Here is an 18,966-nt window from a genome sequence, read left to right on the forward strand (position 1 = left end):
AGCCTTATCGCTTTGTTCTCTTTGCAAGCAAAGCAGGAGTGGGTCTTATTATCAGACTGTTTTCATTTAGAGCTCCATTTTCCACGAAATTCCCAAATTACGCTTCTTATAAAATGTTTATTAGCAGAATTTACAAAATCTTTGGCCTGAAATCCCTAGAGTCAAACATGGCTCGAATCCGTAGGCACGACGTCACATACAACCGTCCAAATTGAAATTTCTCCTACCAATCAGTCTTCATGCCTTATCTTATCTCTCCCCAAAAATTAAAATAGCTACATATTATATTCATGCCGTTTATATGAACCAGTTGTTTCTGCTACTTTTATGTAACAAACCATGTTTTATAATTTCATTTATTTGGGAGTCCATCAAAATTCTTATATAATAGCGTAAGACTGGCATTTTGGGCATTAAATTAATAACGTTGCCCTCATCTGATAGTCCGAACAATCCAACTTCAAATCTCTGACATTATTTTATAAATACAGGATTGTATTTTTAATTAGAAATAAGAAAAGCTGAATACGGAAATTAAAGTGAAAAAGAGGAAAACCCTACAATAAAAATGCGGCCACAACTAACCCAGAGGCTGCGTCACAACATATAACGGTTGAAATTGAAATTTCTAGAAAGTTTGTTGCATCGTCAAGTAATGGCTAGTTTAAAGTTGTCCATTGAAAAGCAAAACGGAGTAAAACTTTCTACGGAAGTCTCATGTGTTTCCTTACGTGATCAGGTTGCAATTGCATTACCCTTAGGTGTCTAGTTCCTCTCTATCTTTATCTTGGTTTCATTACCTCGTGTTTTGTTTCTATTCTAGGCCTACTTCTCTTTTATCAGTTTATGAACAAGGATAATTAGTCTAACCTACCATTTGTCAGTGTTAGAGATAATTAATTTTTTTTTTTAATTTTTTATCCTATGGATATTTAACTCTACAAAAAGTACAAAATTATTTCTAACTCGAGATTTCTACCGCCAAAAGCAAAAATCTTTACCAATCTAACTAGATTTGGATTCATAATATTCTAATTCAATTACCATAATTTTTCAATTATTTTTTCTTTTAAGTTTTTTACTTTTTGATATATATATATATTGATTTAATTTAAAACATATCAGCAAAATTATTATAAATAGCAACGCATTTTTTCAAAATTTAATTTTTTTTTTTTAAAAATTGTATTACTTTTATGGAAGCTGATTAACTAATAAACTACTGGAAATTAAATTTATGAGCTACTAGAATAATTTATCCAACTGAATTTTAGCTCTTCATTACTTTATGAGAATCGACTTTTGCATTTTAGTTAAATTGAGCTTGAATTAGACATTACTAGAAATTATAGAATAAGTATTTATGAACAAACGTTATTACATTTTTCTTTTTCCATTTATCGGCTGAGTGGTCCGGGGAGGGGTTCGTGCTTACCATATGCCCAACTAAATGACAATTAAGATATGCTTTCGAAACGTCAACTAATAGGCAAACACCCCATTCCCAAAACCCCACTTCCTGGACATTTACACTCCACAGCTCCCTTATTTCTTCTACATTACGACAGCGTTTACCAAATAATAATCTTCCTCTACCATCACAATACTTGAAGCTTCAAAAATTCTTTGAAAAAGAAATGCACACTGGAGAATTATCGGACGCCCAGCCGCTTCACATTGCGTGTGCGGTTCGAACGGTTCAGGAGTGTTCGGTCACAGGAGAAACCAAACATGTCTCAACCAACCATAAACTGACACCACATAATAATCGGTAAGTTTATAAGATTACCAATGGTGATGACCCACGTGGAGAAACACGAACTAGCCAGTCTGGCAACTGCAGAGAAAAAACATTAGAGATAATTGCAGATAATCGAAAGCCCTAAAGTATTTGCATTCCAATCTCTGCTCCAACATAAAAAGTTAGAATAGAAAATTAAAAAGAAAAAAATCAGTGGAGAGACAAAAAGCAGAACCATATGATTACATCTCTGAAATCTGTTAAATAAATAGGCTTCCAAATTCCGATTCCTTATAAATTCTTCTACCCTAGAAGTGGATAATTCATCAAATTGAGTTTGCAGTGAATTTGGCAGCTGTCTGTTTTTGGAATTGAAAAGAAACAAAATAAAAATGTGGGGTTTTGGAGGAAGATGTTATTGGGGAAGAAAAGAAAGGAAAAGGGAAGGGATAGTAGTGGTATTTGCGTGGATGTCTAGTCAAGAAAGACATGTTAAGCCCTATGTAGAGCTCTACTCTTCGTTGGGTTGGAATTCCCTTGTTTGTCACTCCCAATTTCTCAACATGTAAGCCTTCTTTCTGTTCAATTCTCTGATTATTTTTCTCTTTTTGGCTGATTCTCTGAAGTTTTTCGGTTATAGATTTGGCTTAGTTTGCAAGATTGATTATTGGTGTATAAAAAGTGGAGGTGTTTGGATTTTCTTTTGCTTGATTACTTATTTTGAGGATGGATGAATTGGAGCTCTGTGGAATCTTAGTGATAGATTAGTGTGCTAAGTATAGGTATTAGCTTAGGTAGATGTTTTTATTTGGAGATTTGAGAGGTCAACGCCATCTTTTTCTTCAATTTTGGCCCTGATGCTTCTTCAATGTGCAATAGTTTCAAGTCAAAACACTATATTTTGGATCTGTTGATCAAGATTACTGCTTGTTGGAGATGAACTCGTTTTAAGTTATTGAATTTTCCCTCATGTTTAAGTTATTAAACTTCCCTCATGTTTAAGTTATTAGGAATGCTCCACATCTCAATCAGTAAAATCATTGCATACATGATGGTTTCTACATTTGTGAGTTTAGTTTTTCCATTATTCATTGGCAAATTTGCAGTTTTTAATTAGACAAACGTTGTGGAGTATAATGTTACTGGAGTGTTTACAGTAGCTCTCTTTTATTGTACATACCTGCAGTCACTCTTTAATCTTGACCTTGGAGTATAATGTCTGTAATCTGCACAGGTTTTTTTCCGAGAAGGCTGAAACTTTAGCACTTGATATCCTCAATGAAATTATTGAGGTTAGTTCCGTTATACATGGTTAAATGTTTCTGTGGCTATGATCTGTTGCAGTTCCATTACGTGTTCATTGCCGTTTCCCTTGATAAATATTTCCACACTCCTTATGTGGCACATGCCATAGCCTAATTAATCAACTTTTATATCTGAAATGAATGTTATATGGCTATGAGCTGGGGACTACTATCCTGTGGTCCATTACTTTTTTCTCGCCAAAAATTTCACTCTGGATTTTATACGGCACACTATATTATCTAAACTCTTGTTGCTCCTTCCACATGGTATTTCTTAAAGCTCGGAACTTAGTTATCTTATATTTTGCTTGCTTCATTTTCTATTGTTCAGGAGCTAAAGATGAGGCCATGCCCTCTAGTCTTTGCATCTTTTTCTGGAGGTCCAAAAGCCTGCATGTACAAGGTTATTCAGGTAGGCTACCTCATATTACTGTGGAGATTTCAACTGTGGAATTTCTATTGGTATCATAGTGAATTTATTTTCCCCTTGCAGATTGTCGATGGGAAATGTGAATTACAATTGAATTTGGTAAGTCTTTTGCAATGAAATAGCCAGAGTTTTTATTTTATTTCCTTTTCTTTTAATCACTTGAAATGTGCCATGTCTAGCTGTAATGATTTCTGTGATTATAATGCCTGTTAAGTTGATATTTAAAAAAATAATAATAGTAATTTTAAGCACTTAAAATACTCTCTTTTTCCCCTGCACACAGGATGACTGTCGATTGGTTAGAGACTGTATTGCGGGTCATATCTTTGATTCTAGTCCAGTGGATTTTACAAGTGATCTAGGGAGACGATTTGCTGTTCATCCATCTGTTCTTAAAATGTCTCATCCACCAAGAATACTATCATGGATGGCAAATGGCATCAGTAATGGTCTAGATGCTCTCTTCCTCAATAGGTTTGAATCACAGCGTGCTGAGTATTGGCAGACTCTGTATTCTTCTGTTGTGAGTATATGATGGTTTATTGCCATTCAATGTATTTTTACCTCTTTCTTTTTTCCTTACTTTTACATATTTTCAATCTATTGCAGAGCTTGGGAGCCCCATATCTCATTTTGTGTTCAGAAAATGATGAACTTGCTTCATATCAAGTTATTTTTAATTTTGCTCAAAGACTTCGGGAACTTGGGAGTGATGTAAAGCTTGTGACTATGAATGGCTCTCCTCATGTAGGTCTGTTTCCAACCTATCCTTTCTTAGGTCTCATGAATGCATTTTTGTCTGACTTTATATTTATCTTTCACTAAACTTATCATTGATAGCATGAACTTCCATATGTGGCAGCCTTGCAGTAAAATCATTAGAACTTGATTTCTTTCCTGCGAGGTCACTGTTATCAGAATCCTATGTGGATGTTAGGCCAGTTTTGATGTGCTGATCAAATAAGAAAGTCCTGTACCAATAGATTCTCAAAGCTTCCATAGCTTTGTGAGCCCTTTCTGCGTGCCCTAAAAAGCCTACGAATAGGAAGAACCCTGGCATGTTTTTAATGATAGAATTGCAATACAAAAATTTTGCTTGGTCATTAAGTTGAAATTTTGTTTGGGACACTACCAAAATCTACAAACAGTGACCTTATTGAAACGAAATTAAAGTGAGTGATTTTGGTCATACAAAATTGCAGTGTCATTACAATGCTAAATCATTGATAAATGCAATGGCTGGAAGAAATTTTTTCCATTTTTGTCATATCGTTGCAGAAAGTATCTCAGTTCGGCTTTCAATGACAGTTATGAGAAACCTAATTGATTTCATGCTTTCTGCTGTTACCTGTCCGTTACTGATGATTCAAGAAAATCATTTATGTCAAGCATTTGTGCTTTTGTATATTGTGGTAGAGGCTGTGAAATAACTTTGTTTCTTATAGGAAAGAATGTTGCCAGGGATTGTAAATGATCAATTTATTCAAGATAACTATGCCGGATGTCTCTTTGTCCTTGGAAGGAACAGAATTATGAAGCAGAAGTGCAATTGAATGAGTTAAATTTTAATTTCCATTTTTAAAATTGTAAATGAGTGCTTCTTGATCCTTCATATTGACATTCATACTCCCTCCATTTGGTTAATTGTTGTTTTAGGTCATTTTCGGCAATATCCAGTTGACTACAAGGCTGCTGTGACTGAGCTTCTTGGTAAGGCATCAACAGTTTACTCACAAAGAATACGACGACTTGAAGGAGAAGGAATGAGTGTAGAGGGGGGACATGATGAGATCTCGGAACCAATGTCTGACCTTAGGAAAGCAGCTGCGAGTCCAAGCCAGAGCTTCCGTGGGGTTACTATCCAACCAAGTGACCATTTCTACATGCCAAGCTCAGTGGGGTATTATGAGGGTAGAGATGGGGGTTCCTTGCAAGACGAACAGAAGGAAGGCTTGATTCATTTGCCTAGCCCTCCAAAAATTAATGCTCACGGAGTACTTGGTCAAATCCTTTTTGATGTCTGCGTTCCAAAGAATGTTGAAGATTGGGATATAAGGTCGTCGACATCCTTGAGTAGACAACCATATACATCCATGCGGAGACATGCTCCATTTAACCCCATCAAATGTATACGTCGTTCAAGATTGTAAAATCTGCCCGCCACTGACATATGAAAGGCTGATGATAAGCATGTGAATACGCTGTATTTGTATTTGGTGGTCTGAAGAATTATTCCGGTGGATCTCAGAGCAAAGAAGGCAACGCTTTGTCGAAAACTGACAAGAATTCCCTAGGAGAATGAACAAAGAAACTTGAGATGTGAAATTGCAATAATTTGATGTTTCTTCATAACCAATAAGGCTATTGCTGCCATTACTTGATCTGGCGGTGTCTATTCTAACGAAATGTACAGTGACTTTAGTGGCAAAGTTTTTGTAGTTCATTTCTGAAAAATTCTTGCAATTGAGTTTTCGATTTACTATTCTTCAAAAAGAAGAAAAATTAAAAATTCATTGCAACCAGCAATTAGAAATGTCGATTAACTTTTTGCTATTCCAACTTTATAAAGTTTTTCATTCAGAGAATTGTCAACACGATATCCAAGTGACTCGTAACTCCTAATTCTTATTCAAAATGATTACACTAAATCAAATTGAATTATTTATTGCCTTACTATCAAAATTCTCCTCAGGGACTTGAAAGAGGACTTTTAGAAACAGTAGATCATCATCATCTCTGCTTCACAAATTTAGCGGAAACCTGGCTGTTGGCGACTATGAAAGTAGTGGTCACCGGCGCTTCCGGTTACTTAGGTGGAAGACTGTGCCACGCTCTTATAGAAGAAGGTCACTCCATCCGCGCCTTGGTCCGTCGAACTAGCGACCTCTCTGCCCTTCCCACAGCGGATTCCTTAGAGCTTGCCTACGGCGATATTACCGACTACCGGTCCCTCCTCGCTGCCTTCTCTGGCTGCCACGTCATCTTTCACACTGCTGCCCTCGTCGAGCCCTGGCTACCAGATCCTTCTAAATTCTTCTCAGTAAGTATAAATTCGATTTACAATTCAATCAAAAGCACTGAATTTTTATATATTAATTTAAAATATCTCTGTTGTGTGTAATTTTGTTCAGGTCAATGTAGGGGGATTGAAGAATGTGTTGGAGGCAGCTAGAGAAACTAAGACAATCGAGAAGATTATCTACACGTCGTCGTTTTTCGCTCTTGGACCAACTGATGGATTCGTTGCCGATGAGAGCCAAGTATTAAACATGATATAATTCGGTTTTGTTTTTCCTTTTTTTTCCCCCAAAAAAATTCTAAACTGCGACATTACTTACAGGTGCATCCTGAGAAAGTATTCTGTACGGAGTACGAGAGATCCAAGGCAACCGCTGATAAAATTGCATTACAAGCTGCAGCGGACGGCGTCCCAATTGTGATGGTTTATCCAGGTGTGATCTATGGTCCAGGCAAGCTTACTACCGGCAATGTCGTGGCTCAATTGGTAAGATTGGTTGCTTGTTAGCCTGAGTAGGTTTTCTATCTAATGTTCAATGAATTGTGGTTGCAGCTGATCGAACGATTTCAAGGGCGTTTACCAGGATACATGGGGTATGGCAATGACAAATTTTCCTTTAGCCATGTCGATGATGTGGTGCAAGGGCACATTGCAGCAATGGCCAAAAGTCGATTAGGTGAAAGGTATTTACTTACAGGTGAAAATGCATCTTTCATGTATGTTTTTGATGTAGCTGCTATCATCACCAGCACTAAAAAGCCCAGTTTTAGTATTCCTTTATGGGTAACTGAGGCGTATGGATGGGTGTTGGTTCTGTTATTCTACCTTACGGGAAAGCTTCCTCTCGTCAGTCCACCGGTATATATGCCCCTCCCTTTCAACATCCATTATTTGATTGCTAATTATACTGTCAGAAAGGCGTTATCTCTTTTATTTTCTTCTATTTGAGCAGACAGTGAATGTTCTAAGACGTCAATGGGCATATTCTTGCGAGAAGGCGAAAGCGAATTTGGATTATCATCCTCGAAGCTTGCAGGACGGACTGAAGGAGGTTCTACCCTGGTTGAAAAGCTTAGGGGAGATCAAGTATTGACTAGAAACCGCTTTCTCATAGATTTCTTCTCTAGAAGCAATTACCTCTACTAGCTCACCTGTTGTTGTAGGAGTATCTCTTGATATTGTATATCACTTCTGCTTTCTAAACACGTTTTTTCTAGTTGTTCATTACGTACTTATCCTACTCTTAAATACAGACTTTGATATTTCATCTACTTTCGTCTCTTGGTATAGTTTCGTGAAAGTCGTTTACCAGAATGAGTATAGAGAGCATGGACGTCTTAATTCATTCTGCCATTTTAGTTTCCGAGGTATGTGCCATTATGAGCTAAATTATTTGTTACTCTATACATGACAGGAAATATACCAAAAAATTTCTTCAAGGAAGAATAGAAAGTAGAAATATAACAATAAAAATGTTAGCAACAGAGAGAATAGAAATTGGTCGATTAAATATGAATGTAGAGATTGAATCTTGATATAACTCATCGTAAATTACGAGTTGCAAAACGAAATTTGGAGAATGGGTACTCTTAACTATATAAATTATTTGAAAATAATATTATATTTGGTTGAATTCTATTGAGCAGTTTATTTCATTTGAAAAAAAGATATGAGAAAGAAAATAAAATGGAAATAATAAAGTTGAAAGAGATATTTTAGTGCTATGGAATACATTAAAGAATAATTACATTTTTAGTGTTTGAATTTGTCAAGAAATGACAATTAAGTGGTTGGATTTATAAAACTAACAATTGAGTGTGTCAACCGGTAAAAGAATAACAAAATAGTATTTTTACCTTGTGACTTTCGGGTTTCTTTTAAATTTTTAAAGATATTAACAAGAGAGCAAAAATTGTTACACATTTCAAAAATTAAAATGAATTCATTAGTGATATTGTTTTAGGGTAAATTTTATCTTATATAACTATATTTCTCTAGTTTTTATTAATTTTCAATTTAGTAGTCCTAATTTTTAATCTCTAATTCATAAAATTCTAATATTTATTGTGCTATGAAATTCGAATGACTTGGTAAAAATATTTATATATGATAAATAACTTTATTATTTTATTATTTTTACAATATATCTTTACCACATGTCTTTTATTTTTCATCTCATTTAATATAATAAAAATTCTAATCAATATTTATAATGCGTAAAAAGAATATAATTTTGTTATTATTTTACAGATTACCACACTTAATTATTAGTTTTAAAAGTTCAATTACTTGATTGTCATTTTTTGACAAGTTTAGATACCAAAAATAGAATTATTCCATACATTAACAAACTAATATGGAATTCATTTGAAAATTCTATTTATTTTGTTAAAATTTAATTTAGCTATAACTAATTCTACATAAATTTTATTGTGAAATTCTATATTAACTTTCACTTTCATATTTTATAAAATACAATGTGAATATATTCATTGACGTTTATGATAGAATTTGTCACAAAGTCTTTAGGATAATAAGCTTCAAACCTTAATCACCTTGGAAGAAAAAGACTTTTGACTATAATTTAATTTATATTTACTTTTTTTTGAAGTAAAAGAACCATTCCGAGTAGCAATTAAAATTTCAGAAATTGATTTGGTATGCGAGATGGATTAGCTATCAATTAAACACGAAATAATAAAATTCATTAGAGGGTAATTCTGCTCGTTTCATTTGAGATTTATTTCCTTAAGGAGACCCGACCCTATTCCAATCAAGAATTGTTCCATGTGATGGCAACTAGCAGACCCAGCAAAAACCTGGGGACGCCGGCCCCTCCTCCACATTTGCTTAACTCGAAAGACAAATAGCCTTATAGGCGTTTTACTTTGCTTTCCTTATCATTAGATGAGTGGACATAAACATTTGTCCTAGATACGTCTATTGTGGTGTGGAGAGTCCTTGATATACTTACCGTGAAGGACATGCTGGTTATGGACGACTTGTTTCGGAGTCAACTAAATTTGATGTTGTTTTCATGCTCTTGATATGATCCCACCATAGCCAATGAATTGTGAGAAGAATTGGTCTAATTAATTTCAAGTCAATTTAATTACTATGCCAGTTTTGCATTAGTTTCAGGCATTTGCAATTAGAAAAGTTAAATCTTTTTTTATATATATAATTAAGATTTTGGTTAGAGTAGCGGCAGATTGAGAATGATCTAAGTTTTGTGGTTTAATTAGTCAAAGGTTTGCGCTGCACGAATTTACTTGTAGATGAACCATAAACACATCCAACTTGTCTTTCACTCCATTGACATCGTAGCTGGCACATGCTCCACATCCAATTGAGACCACGACAATAACAACAATAACAAAAAGGTGATTGATCTCATAACTTTAATGATGCCTTTTCGAAAATATACATAAATCTCATATATCTGATATCACAAGTCTTATACAAGTCTATAGTTTTGATCCAACAGTAAAATCACTGCAGTGATGTATCAGCTCAAGAGATTAATTATAAGTATGATCAGTTAATCTTCTTTTGCACATAAAAGCGTATTAAAACCAAATACAGAAAAAGAAAGGTGTAGATTAGTCGATGGAACATTCCTGGAAGCCAGAGGCGAGGGGGGGGGGGGGGGGGGGGGGGGGGGGGGGGCAAAACTAGTAATGCCCATGTGTATTTGCAAGCTTAAGAATAAGAATAATAATTGTTAAATAATTGCCATAAAGTTTTCATCCAATCGCATCCACCTTATTAAAAGGGAATGGCAGTGGCACAGCCAAATTATATACAGAAACAAAAGTCCATGTAAATGATTTGATAATATTTAAATAATTTTTATTACGTGTAATGTGGGGTGCAATGCAATGAGTCTCCACTAGGCTGCTTGGTGAGCTGGTGATGTGTAAGAGAGTAAGGAAAGGGTTTGTAGCTGTCGATAGCAACACTTTGCTTGGCAAGCTGGACCCCTTCTCCAGCTTGCATTCTTCCAATCCAAATTAATACAACATGCTCTGGAGCAGCTTGTCAACCCACAAAATAAGGGGAGACCCAAGCAAAGACTTTGACACGGTCAGATTTTGTCCGGGGAGAGCAAAACCCAACTTCGACTGAAAAAGCCACGGTTATTTATTAGTGAGCTATTAAGCAATTTATGTGAGCTCATGTATATATGAACAAAGATATCACCTCGGACCATATCCCATGAAATCTTATCTATATATAACATAAACTCACTGATAACTAGCTTAATGCAAAAGATTAACGATTAAATTAAACCTTTGATGCGCAAGTGCAATTGATTGGATTCCATTAATATGAAGTCCTTAACTCTAAGTCCTCATGCGTTACTCTACCTGTCTTAAATATCTCATGCTTCCGCTTATCATTTTCTGACGGGCTAACCATCTATTAGTTTAGACAAACTGTGTTCTCTGTATTTCAAATCACCATCGCCATCATCTGAATGTATTTTATTTATATATTTGTTCGCTACGGTTAATGGAGATAACTGGCGCCGAGAATTTCGGGTGCTCCAAGTGGAAGTCAAGGAATTAGGTTGTAAAGACAGAGGAAAAAGCGGTTGCTCATAACAGTGGACCCACCCCCTCATACGTGTGACATTAACAACAACGTCAATTCTTTGTCCCCTTTCTTTTCTTTTTTACTACTTCTTAACTAATTACGAGCTATTATCATTGTAATGATCGGCTTAAGCTCTTTTTAGGCAACTTTTTCTTTAATTTATTGAGATTACAAATCTGAACGACAATTTTCTTTTAATTCTATCAATATAAAAAAAAATCAGCTATGATATATTATCTGATTTGACATAAAACTTTTTATTAAATTATTTCTTTTATCCAAATTTCTGCATGGTTTCCCGTGCGGTGAGGGTTTTATGTCGATATAGCATGACTAGGTCTTCCATTTACGCGTTACTTCCCTCAGCCGGCGCACCACCAGTTTTAGAGACATTTATTTTAAAAAATCAATTATAAAAAAGAAAAATTAGATCGGCTCCGTTCTTTTCAGATTAATTGCTCTTATAGGGCCACTTTTAAATTGATGTGCGATTGATTAATCCAATGGTGATAGATAGACTGGCGTGTGTGTATCGGTAAAAAGATTAGCGTCGTTCGTTGACCACAGACGCAGTGTGGCTTCGATTATAAAACGGCTCTCAGCTTAGCTTGCTTGCGCGCCGAATTGATAGAACGGTGCGTATTTGCCACGTCAGTATTAACGAAATGAAAAAAAAAAAAGGGAGAACAGAACAGCTCAATTTTCGCGTATATTTTTAAAGAAAACGCACTTTCTCTTTCTCCTTGTGTTTATGATGATGATGATGATGATGATGATGATGATTGTGTGTTAGTTTCAACGATGGAATTTTGGCAGGACGCTGGGATCTGCATTTCTCGATCGCAGCGACAACAACCAATTCTTTCTTCTTCTCGTTTCATCTTCATCTTCTTTGCGTGTAATCTCCATCGCTGCCAACATTATTAAAAGAAGAATATATGTAGATATATACACATATATATTCTCCGTTTTTCCTTTCACCGTAAATTCTCTCTCTCTCTTTATCTGTTTGTATCTGTTTTTCTTTTCTTTCTTTCTTTTAAAATGGTCTCGATTTTAACAAAACTTGTCTCACTAGAGTAATTACTCGGATTTTACGGATGGGATACTTTCTACATTGATCTGGGTCTCTCTATTTCCTTTTTTGCTTTATTGATCAATCTGATGCGAATTTAATTGTATGAACCGTTGTCGTTTTGTTTTATTAAAGATCTCCTCGACTTCGTCTGTTAAAAATTTAATTTGCCTCATATATTTGATCATTTCGTTTCAGGATTGTATGTAATCTGGGAATTTTGAAGAATAAAACGCGTAGTGTTGCTGTGTTTGTGATTTTGGGAATTCTGAAACAATGATGGCCGCGAGGGAGCACCAAACGGTGCCGCTTTCCGTGTTGCTAAAGAGAGAATTGGCAAATGAGAGAGTAGAGAAGCCTGAAATTTTGCATGGACAAGCAAGTCAAAGTAAAAAAGGAGAGGACTTTACATTGCTCAAGACCGAATGCCAAAGGGTTCTTGGTGATGGTGTTAGCACATATTCTGTTTTTGGGGTAAAATTTCGGTTCTCTAAATTATTCTTTATCTTAAAGAATTACTTGTTTGATCAATGATAATTACTCTGTTTTGATTGCAGTTATTTGATGGACATAACGGGTCTGCGGCTGCAATTTATACAAAGGAGAATCTCTTAAATAATGTTATAGCTGCTATGCCTCCAGATCTTAATAGAGATGAATGGGTGGCTGCATTGCCTAGGGCTTTGGTTGCTGGCTTTGTTAAAACAGATAAAGATTTTCAAATGAGAGGTATTCACTCGCTTACAAATATCTTGTATTTTCTTGCGCAACTCGTGGTCAATTTGATGAATATTTGTCTGCCCTTGGAGAAAAATTTCACAACTTCTCATTACTTGATGTTGCCTAGCAGATATTCTGGAAAATCTTCTTTCTGGCTAATATATATATATTGTCAACATCTATTTTAGCCTTGCCATTTGTCTAGCGGCAAAAGGTATACCTGTCAACCAATGATTGTCTGTGCTCTAGGAAATGACATCTTTGCTGAGTGCGTGAGATTTTGCCTTGTTCTTATTTTGAAAATTTTCCATCTTGTTTCTTTTTCTGGTTTGTAAAAAATAAGCAGTAAATTGCCTGGTGAAGACTCGTAGATTGCATTTTAATATAAAAAAATAAGATCCAGAATTTGAAGAGATTTTTATTTCAAATTACACAAATGCATTATTGAATTGGAAGAATTCTTGAGAGTTCTATAATTGCATTTTTTTTTGAGAAAAACTATAATTGTCTTGTTGGAACTTAAAAGTTCTGGTAATTTCAATTTCATAAAGTTCAAAATGGTTTACAGCCAATTCTAGAAATTTTGATAGAATGTGCAAATAAGTTTCATGTGGTTAAACTACGTAATGGCATGAACCTAAATGCACTTCTCTTTTGACTATAACAGCAACTCAGTCTTTCTTTCTTCCCCTGTTCCCTCTTTTTGTTAATGCACGCAGGGCATTTTAGGCAATGAAGGTGCACATTGATTTGATCATTAATTGGTTACATAATTGAATTATGGGTGTTTCTTTTAACATGCCAAACACATTTTCACTACAGAAATTGTATGCAAGCGGGATGAGTTTCTTCTACTCTTCCAAACAGAGTGTCACACTTGTAAAAATACGAATAAAAAGAAAATCTTTACCAAATCGTTTTAAGTGTAGTTGAGGTTACACCTAACTTTGTAGATGCTTTAAATTTGTTTTTGGTTAGGTTTTTATCCCTATTCATGAATCTGATATCCGTTGATGAATTTCAAAATTTTATATGTTTCACAACCCACTGAATTATTTTAAACTGAACTCATATTAACTCAACTAAGTCTTAATCCAATTAATTGGTGTCGCATTATGGACTTTCGTTCTCCATTCCAGACGATTTATTGATTTATTTTGATCTATTAGACAAAAATGAAATCTAAATTCCTCAATTTTCAACTCCTTTGTCTAAATGCGGCATTCTAGAAATATCCAGATTTTGAAGCATATTTGAACCACTTTGATTCGAAAGAAGGAATCTGTCTGTGAGGAAACAAGAAAATATTCACCTATTTATCTTTTCAGTGCATGATATGTGGAAACTTGCATCGTTGATTCTTTTTGCTAATTTCTCATCAGAATATGAATGCAGTATTCTTCAGTAACTATGAACTGGAGAATGTAATGAGTTCTCTGACACTTGGTGTATTGTCAATGAGACACTCATCCCTTTTTGTGATACCAATACTAGTTATATTTGATCACTTTATTCTGGAGTTTGTGCATATTTTCCACTTCCTCTTCTTTTATTATTTATTTATTTCTTGTCATAGATTGCTGGACCTAGTAATTCAATCTGAAGTTAATCCATTATTTTAAGTTAATTTAGCTCAATAGTTTACTATATGGACCAATTGTTAAGCACTTTTTGAAATACCATCATTATGATAATCCCATATTTTGTGCAAGCATTTCATCTCTGTGTTATGGATATTTTACTTTCATCACCTTTTGGATAATTTTTCATTGGTTGAATTTGTATATTCAGTGAAAGATTCTTTTACTTGGTCTTAGGAGTTTCTCATGCATGTTGCTTATAATTCTATGATTTTTTGCCTTTTCAGCACAAACATCAGGTACAACTGTCACCTTTGTAATAATAGAAGGATGGGTTATAACTGTCGCATCTGTTGGGGATTCCCGCTGCATTCTTGAATCTGCTGAAGGTGATGTCTATTACTTGTCAGCAGATCACAGGCTTGAATGCAATGTAGAGGAGTAAGTCAGTTGAATGATGTGTTCTATAACTCACTTAGCTCTTGCGCTTCTTACTAAGCCCTTGAATTTTGCATTATATTAGGAGGGAGCGTATTACTGCTAGTGGGGGTGAAGTGGGACGACTGAATACTGGCGGTGGTGCAGAGGTGTCTTTTCTACTCATTCCAACTATGTGTTTGTTATTCTCGAATAGCTGTATATCCAGGCTTTTGCTTTTCTATTTGCTTAGTTTCTTTTCCTAATAAGTTGCAACTGACTACATCCAGTGAACAGCAATAGTTTTAAAGTTCAGAAGAGTATATTAATGCAAACACCTTATGTTTTTAAATATGATAACAATAAGTTGCAAATAGGTTAATATATGTCCATTCTAGGATGATTCTAAGAATTTGACCTTTTGTAAAATAGATTTCAAAACTAATGGTATCAATCTCCCTATGGCAATAAAGTTGTGATAAGAAACTTGGTTGCATTCATTTAAAATTGTATACGATATGTCAGTTTATAGATTGAAGGAGGTTGTCTAACTACTGCAGTAATTCTATTGTAGATTGGCCCTTTGAGATGCTGGCCCGGTGGCTTATGTCTTTCACGATCTATTGGAGATGTGGATGTAGGTGAATATATTGTCCCTGTTCCTTATGTGAAGCAAGTAAAGGTTTGTTCTTTCTCCTTCTGTCACATGAGCACTATATTTGATACATGCCAGTAGTCCTTTTCCATAATTTGCATCCCACTATGGGCTAGAGCACTATATGCAACATGGTTCTATTCAAGTTAAGATCCTCTCTAATAATTTTAAACTCTGGTTATCCTGTTAACTTCTTTTCTTTCTAAATTAACTTTATTGAGCATTTTTGGAGGAAAGGAGATTGATCAGAAAATTGGTGGTGTTTTAAACTGACTGGTGGTCCTTAATGCCACTGAATTCGTTCATGTGAAAAGCCACACTTGATTTTAGTGTTTTAAATAGTATGTTTTGGATTTATCAGACTTTTATCTCAACATAGTTTCATATTTGGATCAGCATAGCTTCTTCACTAGACCTTGGCCGTTTTAACTTAAAGCTTAATTTCCAAATAAATCCTATTCTTTATACTTGTTCTCAAATCTAGTATGTAGTTTTCATTTTTTTCAATATTAGTGATGTACTTTGCCTTTGGTGAAATTATCAGCCAAGAGTTGCTTACTTGGCTACAATTTCAGTGATAGAAGGAATATAATGGACTCAGCATTAAAGTTGCTAACTCATTCTTAGACATTTCAGAGACATTTTCTCTTACCATTTCTGTTTGAAACTCTAGAAATCTAAGGCTTGAAACGTTTTTGACTACTGCAACAGTTAGATTGTTAAATAAGTAAAATATCTGAGAAAGAATATTCTTTGTTAGATCAACTATTTACTTGCTTAATTTTTACTTAAACAATTTCATTTTTGGTTATGGGATGAGTCAACAACTTTAATGCTGACTCAACTCTTTTTTTTATTCTTGCCGTAACTATAGCCACGTCAATAAATTTTGATTAATAATTTTGTCATAGGATAAAATTAAAATTAATATCAAAGTACGTGCTAAAATTGAAAAATTGAAACCTATGTGCTAAATTTGAAAACAAGTGCAAAGTGCAGGATTTATTTGGCAATCAAACCTTAACTTAAGCAACAAAACTGAAAATTGCATCACTGTATACTGTCTGCACATAGATTCTTTTGATTCAACCTGAACCCATACTATGTATACTTCTTATTCTCATGAATTCTTGTAATTTACAGTTATCTACAGCGGGTGGCAGGCTTATCATCTCAAGTGACGGTGTCTGGGATGCTTTATCTGCGGAAATGGCTCTTGACTGTTGTCGTGGGATGCCAGCTGAAGCTGCAGCTGCACAAATTGTCAGAGTATGCTACTAATGGCAGTGTATAAAATGCATGTTTTTGTAAAGAATAATTGTATAATATAATGAGGAAGCAATTATTATCCAGCATACTATTGTTCACTGCTATATTTGGCATGACGGCTTTGCTGATGTTTATGCTTACCTATGTCTTGATTTTCTCTCTATTTCTTTGGCAGGAAGCGGTGCAGTTTAAGGGACTTAGGGATGACACAACCTGCATTGTGATTGATATATCACCACCAGAAAAGCCAGCTGCTCCTTTGCCAGCACCAAAGAAGCAGGTAAAAGGAGTTTTCAAGTCTATGTTTCGCAGAAAATCCTCTGAATCATCCTCTCAAGTTGATAAAGAATATACTGAGCCAGATGTAGTAGAGGAATTATTTGAAGAAGGATCAGCCATGCTTGCAGAAAGGTTTGCATTGTGAAAATATTTGGGATTTGCTAAAATTGATTGTTTTATTGTCAGATTGGACTGTGGCAAACGCATGCCTTACATGATTGATTCTGGATGGTTTTTTCCTGCCAATTATGCTTAGTTCTTGTTTCAGGTTTTGACTCTAGGAATGTTCTTGTGAATGCAGGTTAGATACGAAGTACCCGTTATGCAACATGTTTAAGTTGTTCATGTGTGCAGTCTGTCAAGTAGAGATGAAACCTGAAGAGGGTATTTCAATACATGTTGGCGCAGCTAATTCAAGAAAGTTGCGACCCTGGGATGGCCCTTTCCTTTGCTCAAGTTGCCAGGAGAAAAGAGAAGCCATGGAAGGGAAAATACCATCAGGAGGTGGAAAAGCTCTCTGACTCTTTTTTTTTATGCATTTTCTTTAGAAATTATTGATTAAGATTCTTAAAATTGTATTTGCTGTGTTCTTACAGATAGACATAGTAGTGAAAGTGACTAGCTAGTTATCCTATCACGTTTGCGTTCCTCAAGCACTAACTATTGTTTGAAGTTTAACATAAATGAGAAGTTGGAATTTTCTCACGTTATTGGCCCCCTTCAATTCTTATTGGGGTTGGGGTTTGAGCCATTTGTGTTGGAAGGGTCCATTTGGATTTCTCCCCTTTGCTTCCTTGCTTCAAGTCAGAAGATTTCAGAGTTAGACCCATCTGCGAGTTTGAAGATTTGTTTCTGACTTGAGATGTGACAAAACTTGTGGTTGCCACCTTAAATGATTCGTGGAAGACTTTGATAAGCTCAACAGTGCATAGTGACCCGTCACAAGTTATTTGTTTTTCAATTTGAGTCGATTCTTCTCGAACTCATAGAGCTAACAACTTGTAACAGCCTTCATGTGTAATATTGTTATATAGGGAGATTATTGAGTACTAGTACGATACAGAGTTATTTAAAATCAGGCAGAAACTTTTGTGATGAGCCTGCTGTATGAATTTGTTAATGTAGTATTATTGAATCTTACTTTGTCAAGTAGAATTGTGAGCTCTAGAAATAGAACAATTGGCTTTGTTAATCAGTGTCACCTTCGTTTTGGTGCCATGTCAGTAGCTTTTTCGAGTCAAGGCACTTGAGCAGTTGGGGCATTAAATCAGGTATTTGTATCCGGAATTCTTTGTATAAACTGGTTTTAATACAAAGGTCCTGAAACTAACGAGATTACAATCTACTAGCTTTTTTGTTGTCAAAAATAGTTGGGGCCGGCTATATATATATATATATATATATATATATGATCATTTTTATGCCGCTTATCTGGGTGTTATTGAAGTGTTATTATTCCTTTTGTTTGAAGTCAGCTTAGCCTGATCCTAGACTGGTGTTTGTGGCATCACATGTTTGGGACCATGCTGTGCTGGACAACGTGCTGCGTTTCAGGGAAAGGCAAAAAAAAGGTGTGGACACTGGACACTGATTGGGTGGAAGCTTTTCTGGAGGAGTCAAATTACACGTGAAATCCCAGCTTACTAATTGTGACCTCTCTGTATGTTTCTATTTGATTCATCTGCTATCTGCTTTCTTTTTGAGATGAAAGCGTCCCATGAATTTTCAGCTCAGGAACCCAACAAAACCTCCGCTTCTTTACTGTAGGAAGAAAAATTTCTTGTTTTAATGCTTTCAAGTCCGGGGTAACATTGACCAAGTGGGGGAAGGAGGAGGTGTTGGATATTTTTGAAGCAAAATTATCAAGCAAAAAAGCTT

General features: G+C 35.2%; 3 protein-coding genes across 6 annotated transcripts; all 3 read left to right on the plus strand.

The window, feature by feature from the left end:
* Nucleotides 1-1,575: 1,575 nt before the first annotated feature.
* LOC8278897 lies at nt 1,576-5,938 on the plus strand. Its single transcript, XM_048370826.1, has 7 exons — nt 1,576-2,306; nt 2,976-3,033; nt 3,377-3,457; nt 3,539-3,574; nt 3,759-3,998; nt 4,085-4,226; nt 5,132-5,938. The coding sequence occupies exons 1-7, from the start codon at nt 2,134-2,136 to the stop codon at nt 5,623-5,625; spliced, it is 1,224 nt and encodes a 407-aa protein (XP_048226783.1). The 5' UTR covers nt 1,576-2,133; the 3' UTR covers nt 5,626-5,938.
* Nucleotides 5,939-6,105: 167 nt separating this feature from the next.
* On the plus strand, nt 6,106-7,765 carry LOC8278896 (putative dihydroflavonol 4-reductase). The gene is made up of 5 exons (XM_002510197.4): nt 6,106-6,515; nt 6,607-6,735; nt 6,816-6,980; nt 7,047-7,352; nt 7,447-7,765. Exons 1-5 carry the CDS (start codon nt 6,252-6,254, stop codon nt 7,585-7,587), a joined length of 1,005 nt encoding a protein of 334 aa, XP_002510243.1. The 5' UTR covers nt 6,106-6,251; the 3' UTR covers nt 7,588-7,765.
* A 4,020-nt stretch (nt 7,766-11,785) lies between these two features.
* LOC8278895 (probable protein phosphatase 2C 12) lies at nt 11,786-18,455 on the plus strand. Of its 4 annotated transcripts, none has more exons than XM_015721433.3 (10): nt 11,786-12,075; nt 12,367-12,642; nt 12,726-12,897; nt 14,756-14,909; nt 14,992-15,055; nt 15,460-15,567; nt 16,684-16,809; nt 16,985-17,220; nt 17,390-17,592; nt 17,685-18,455. In XM_015721433.3, the coding sequence occupies exons 2-10, from the start codon at nt 12,445-12,447 to the stop codon at nt 17,708-17,710; spliced, it is 1,287 nt and encodes a 428-aa protein (XP_015576919.1). In that variant the 5' UTR covers nt 11,786-12,075; nt 12,367-12,444; the 3' UTR covers nt 17,711-18,455. The 4 variants fall into 4 exon arrangements, with proteins under 4 accessions (XP_015576919.1, XP_048227050.1, XP_002510242.2 ...); XM_048371093.1 differs by having other exon boundaries at nt 11,786-11,991; XM_002510196.4 differs by lacking the exon at nt 11,786-12,075 and adding an exon at nt 12,098-12,219.
* Nucleotides 18,456-18,966: the final 511 nt, after the last annotated feature.

The sequence above is a fragment of the Ricinus communis genome, chromosome 2 (assembly GCF_019578655.1).
Source record: "Ricinus communis isolate WT05 ecotype wild-type chromosome 2, ASM1957865v1, whole genome shotgun sequence".
NCBI classification, from domain to species: Eukaryota; Viridiplantae; Streptophyta; class Magnoliopsida; order Malpighiales; family Euphorbiaceae; genus Ricinus; species Ricinus communis.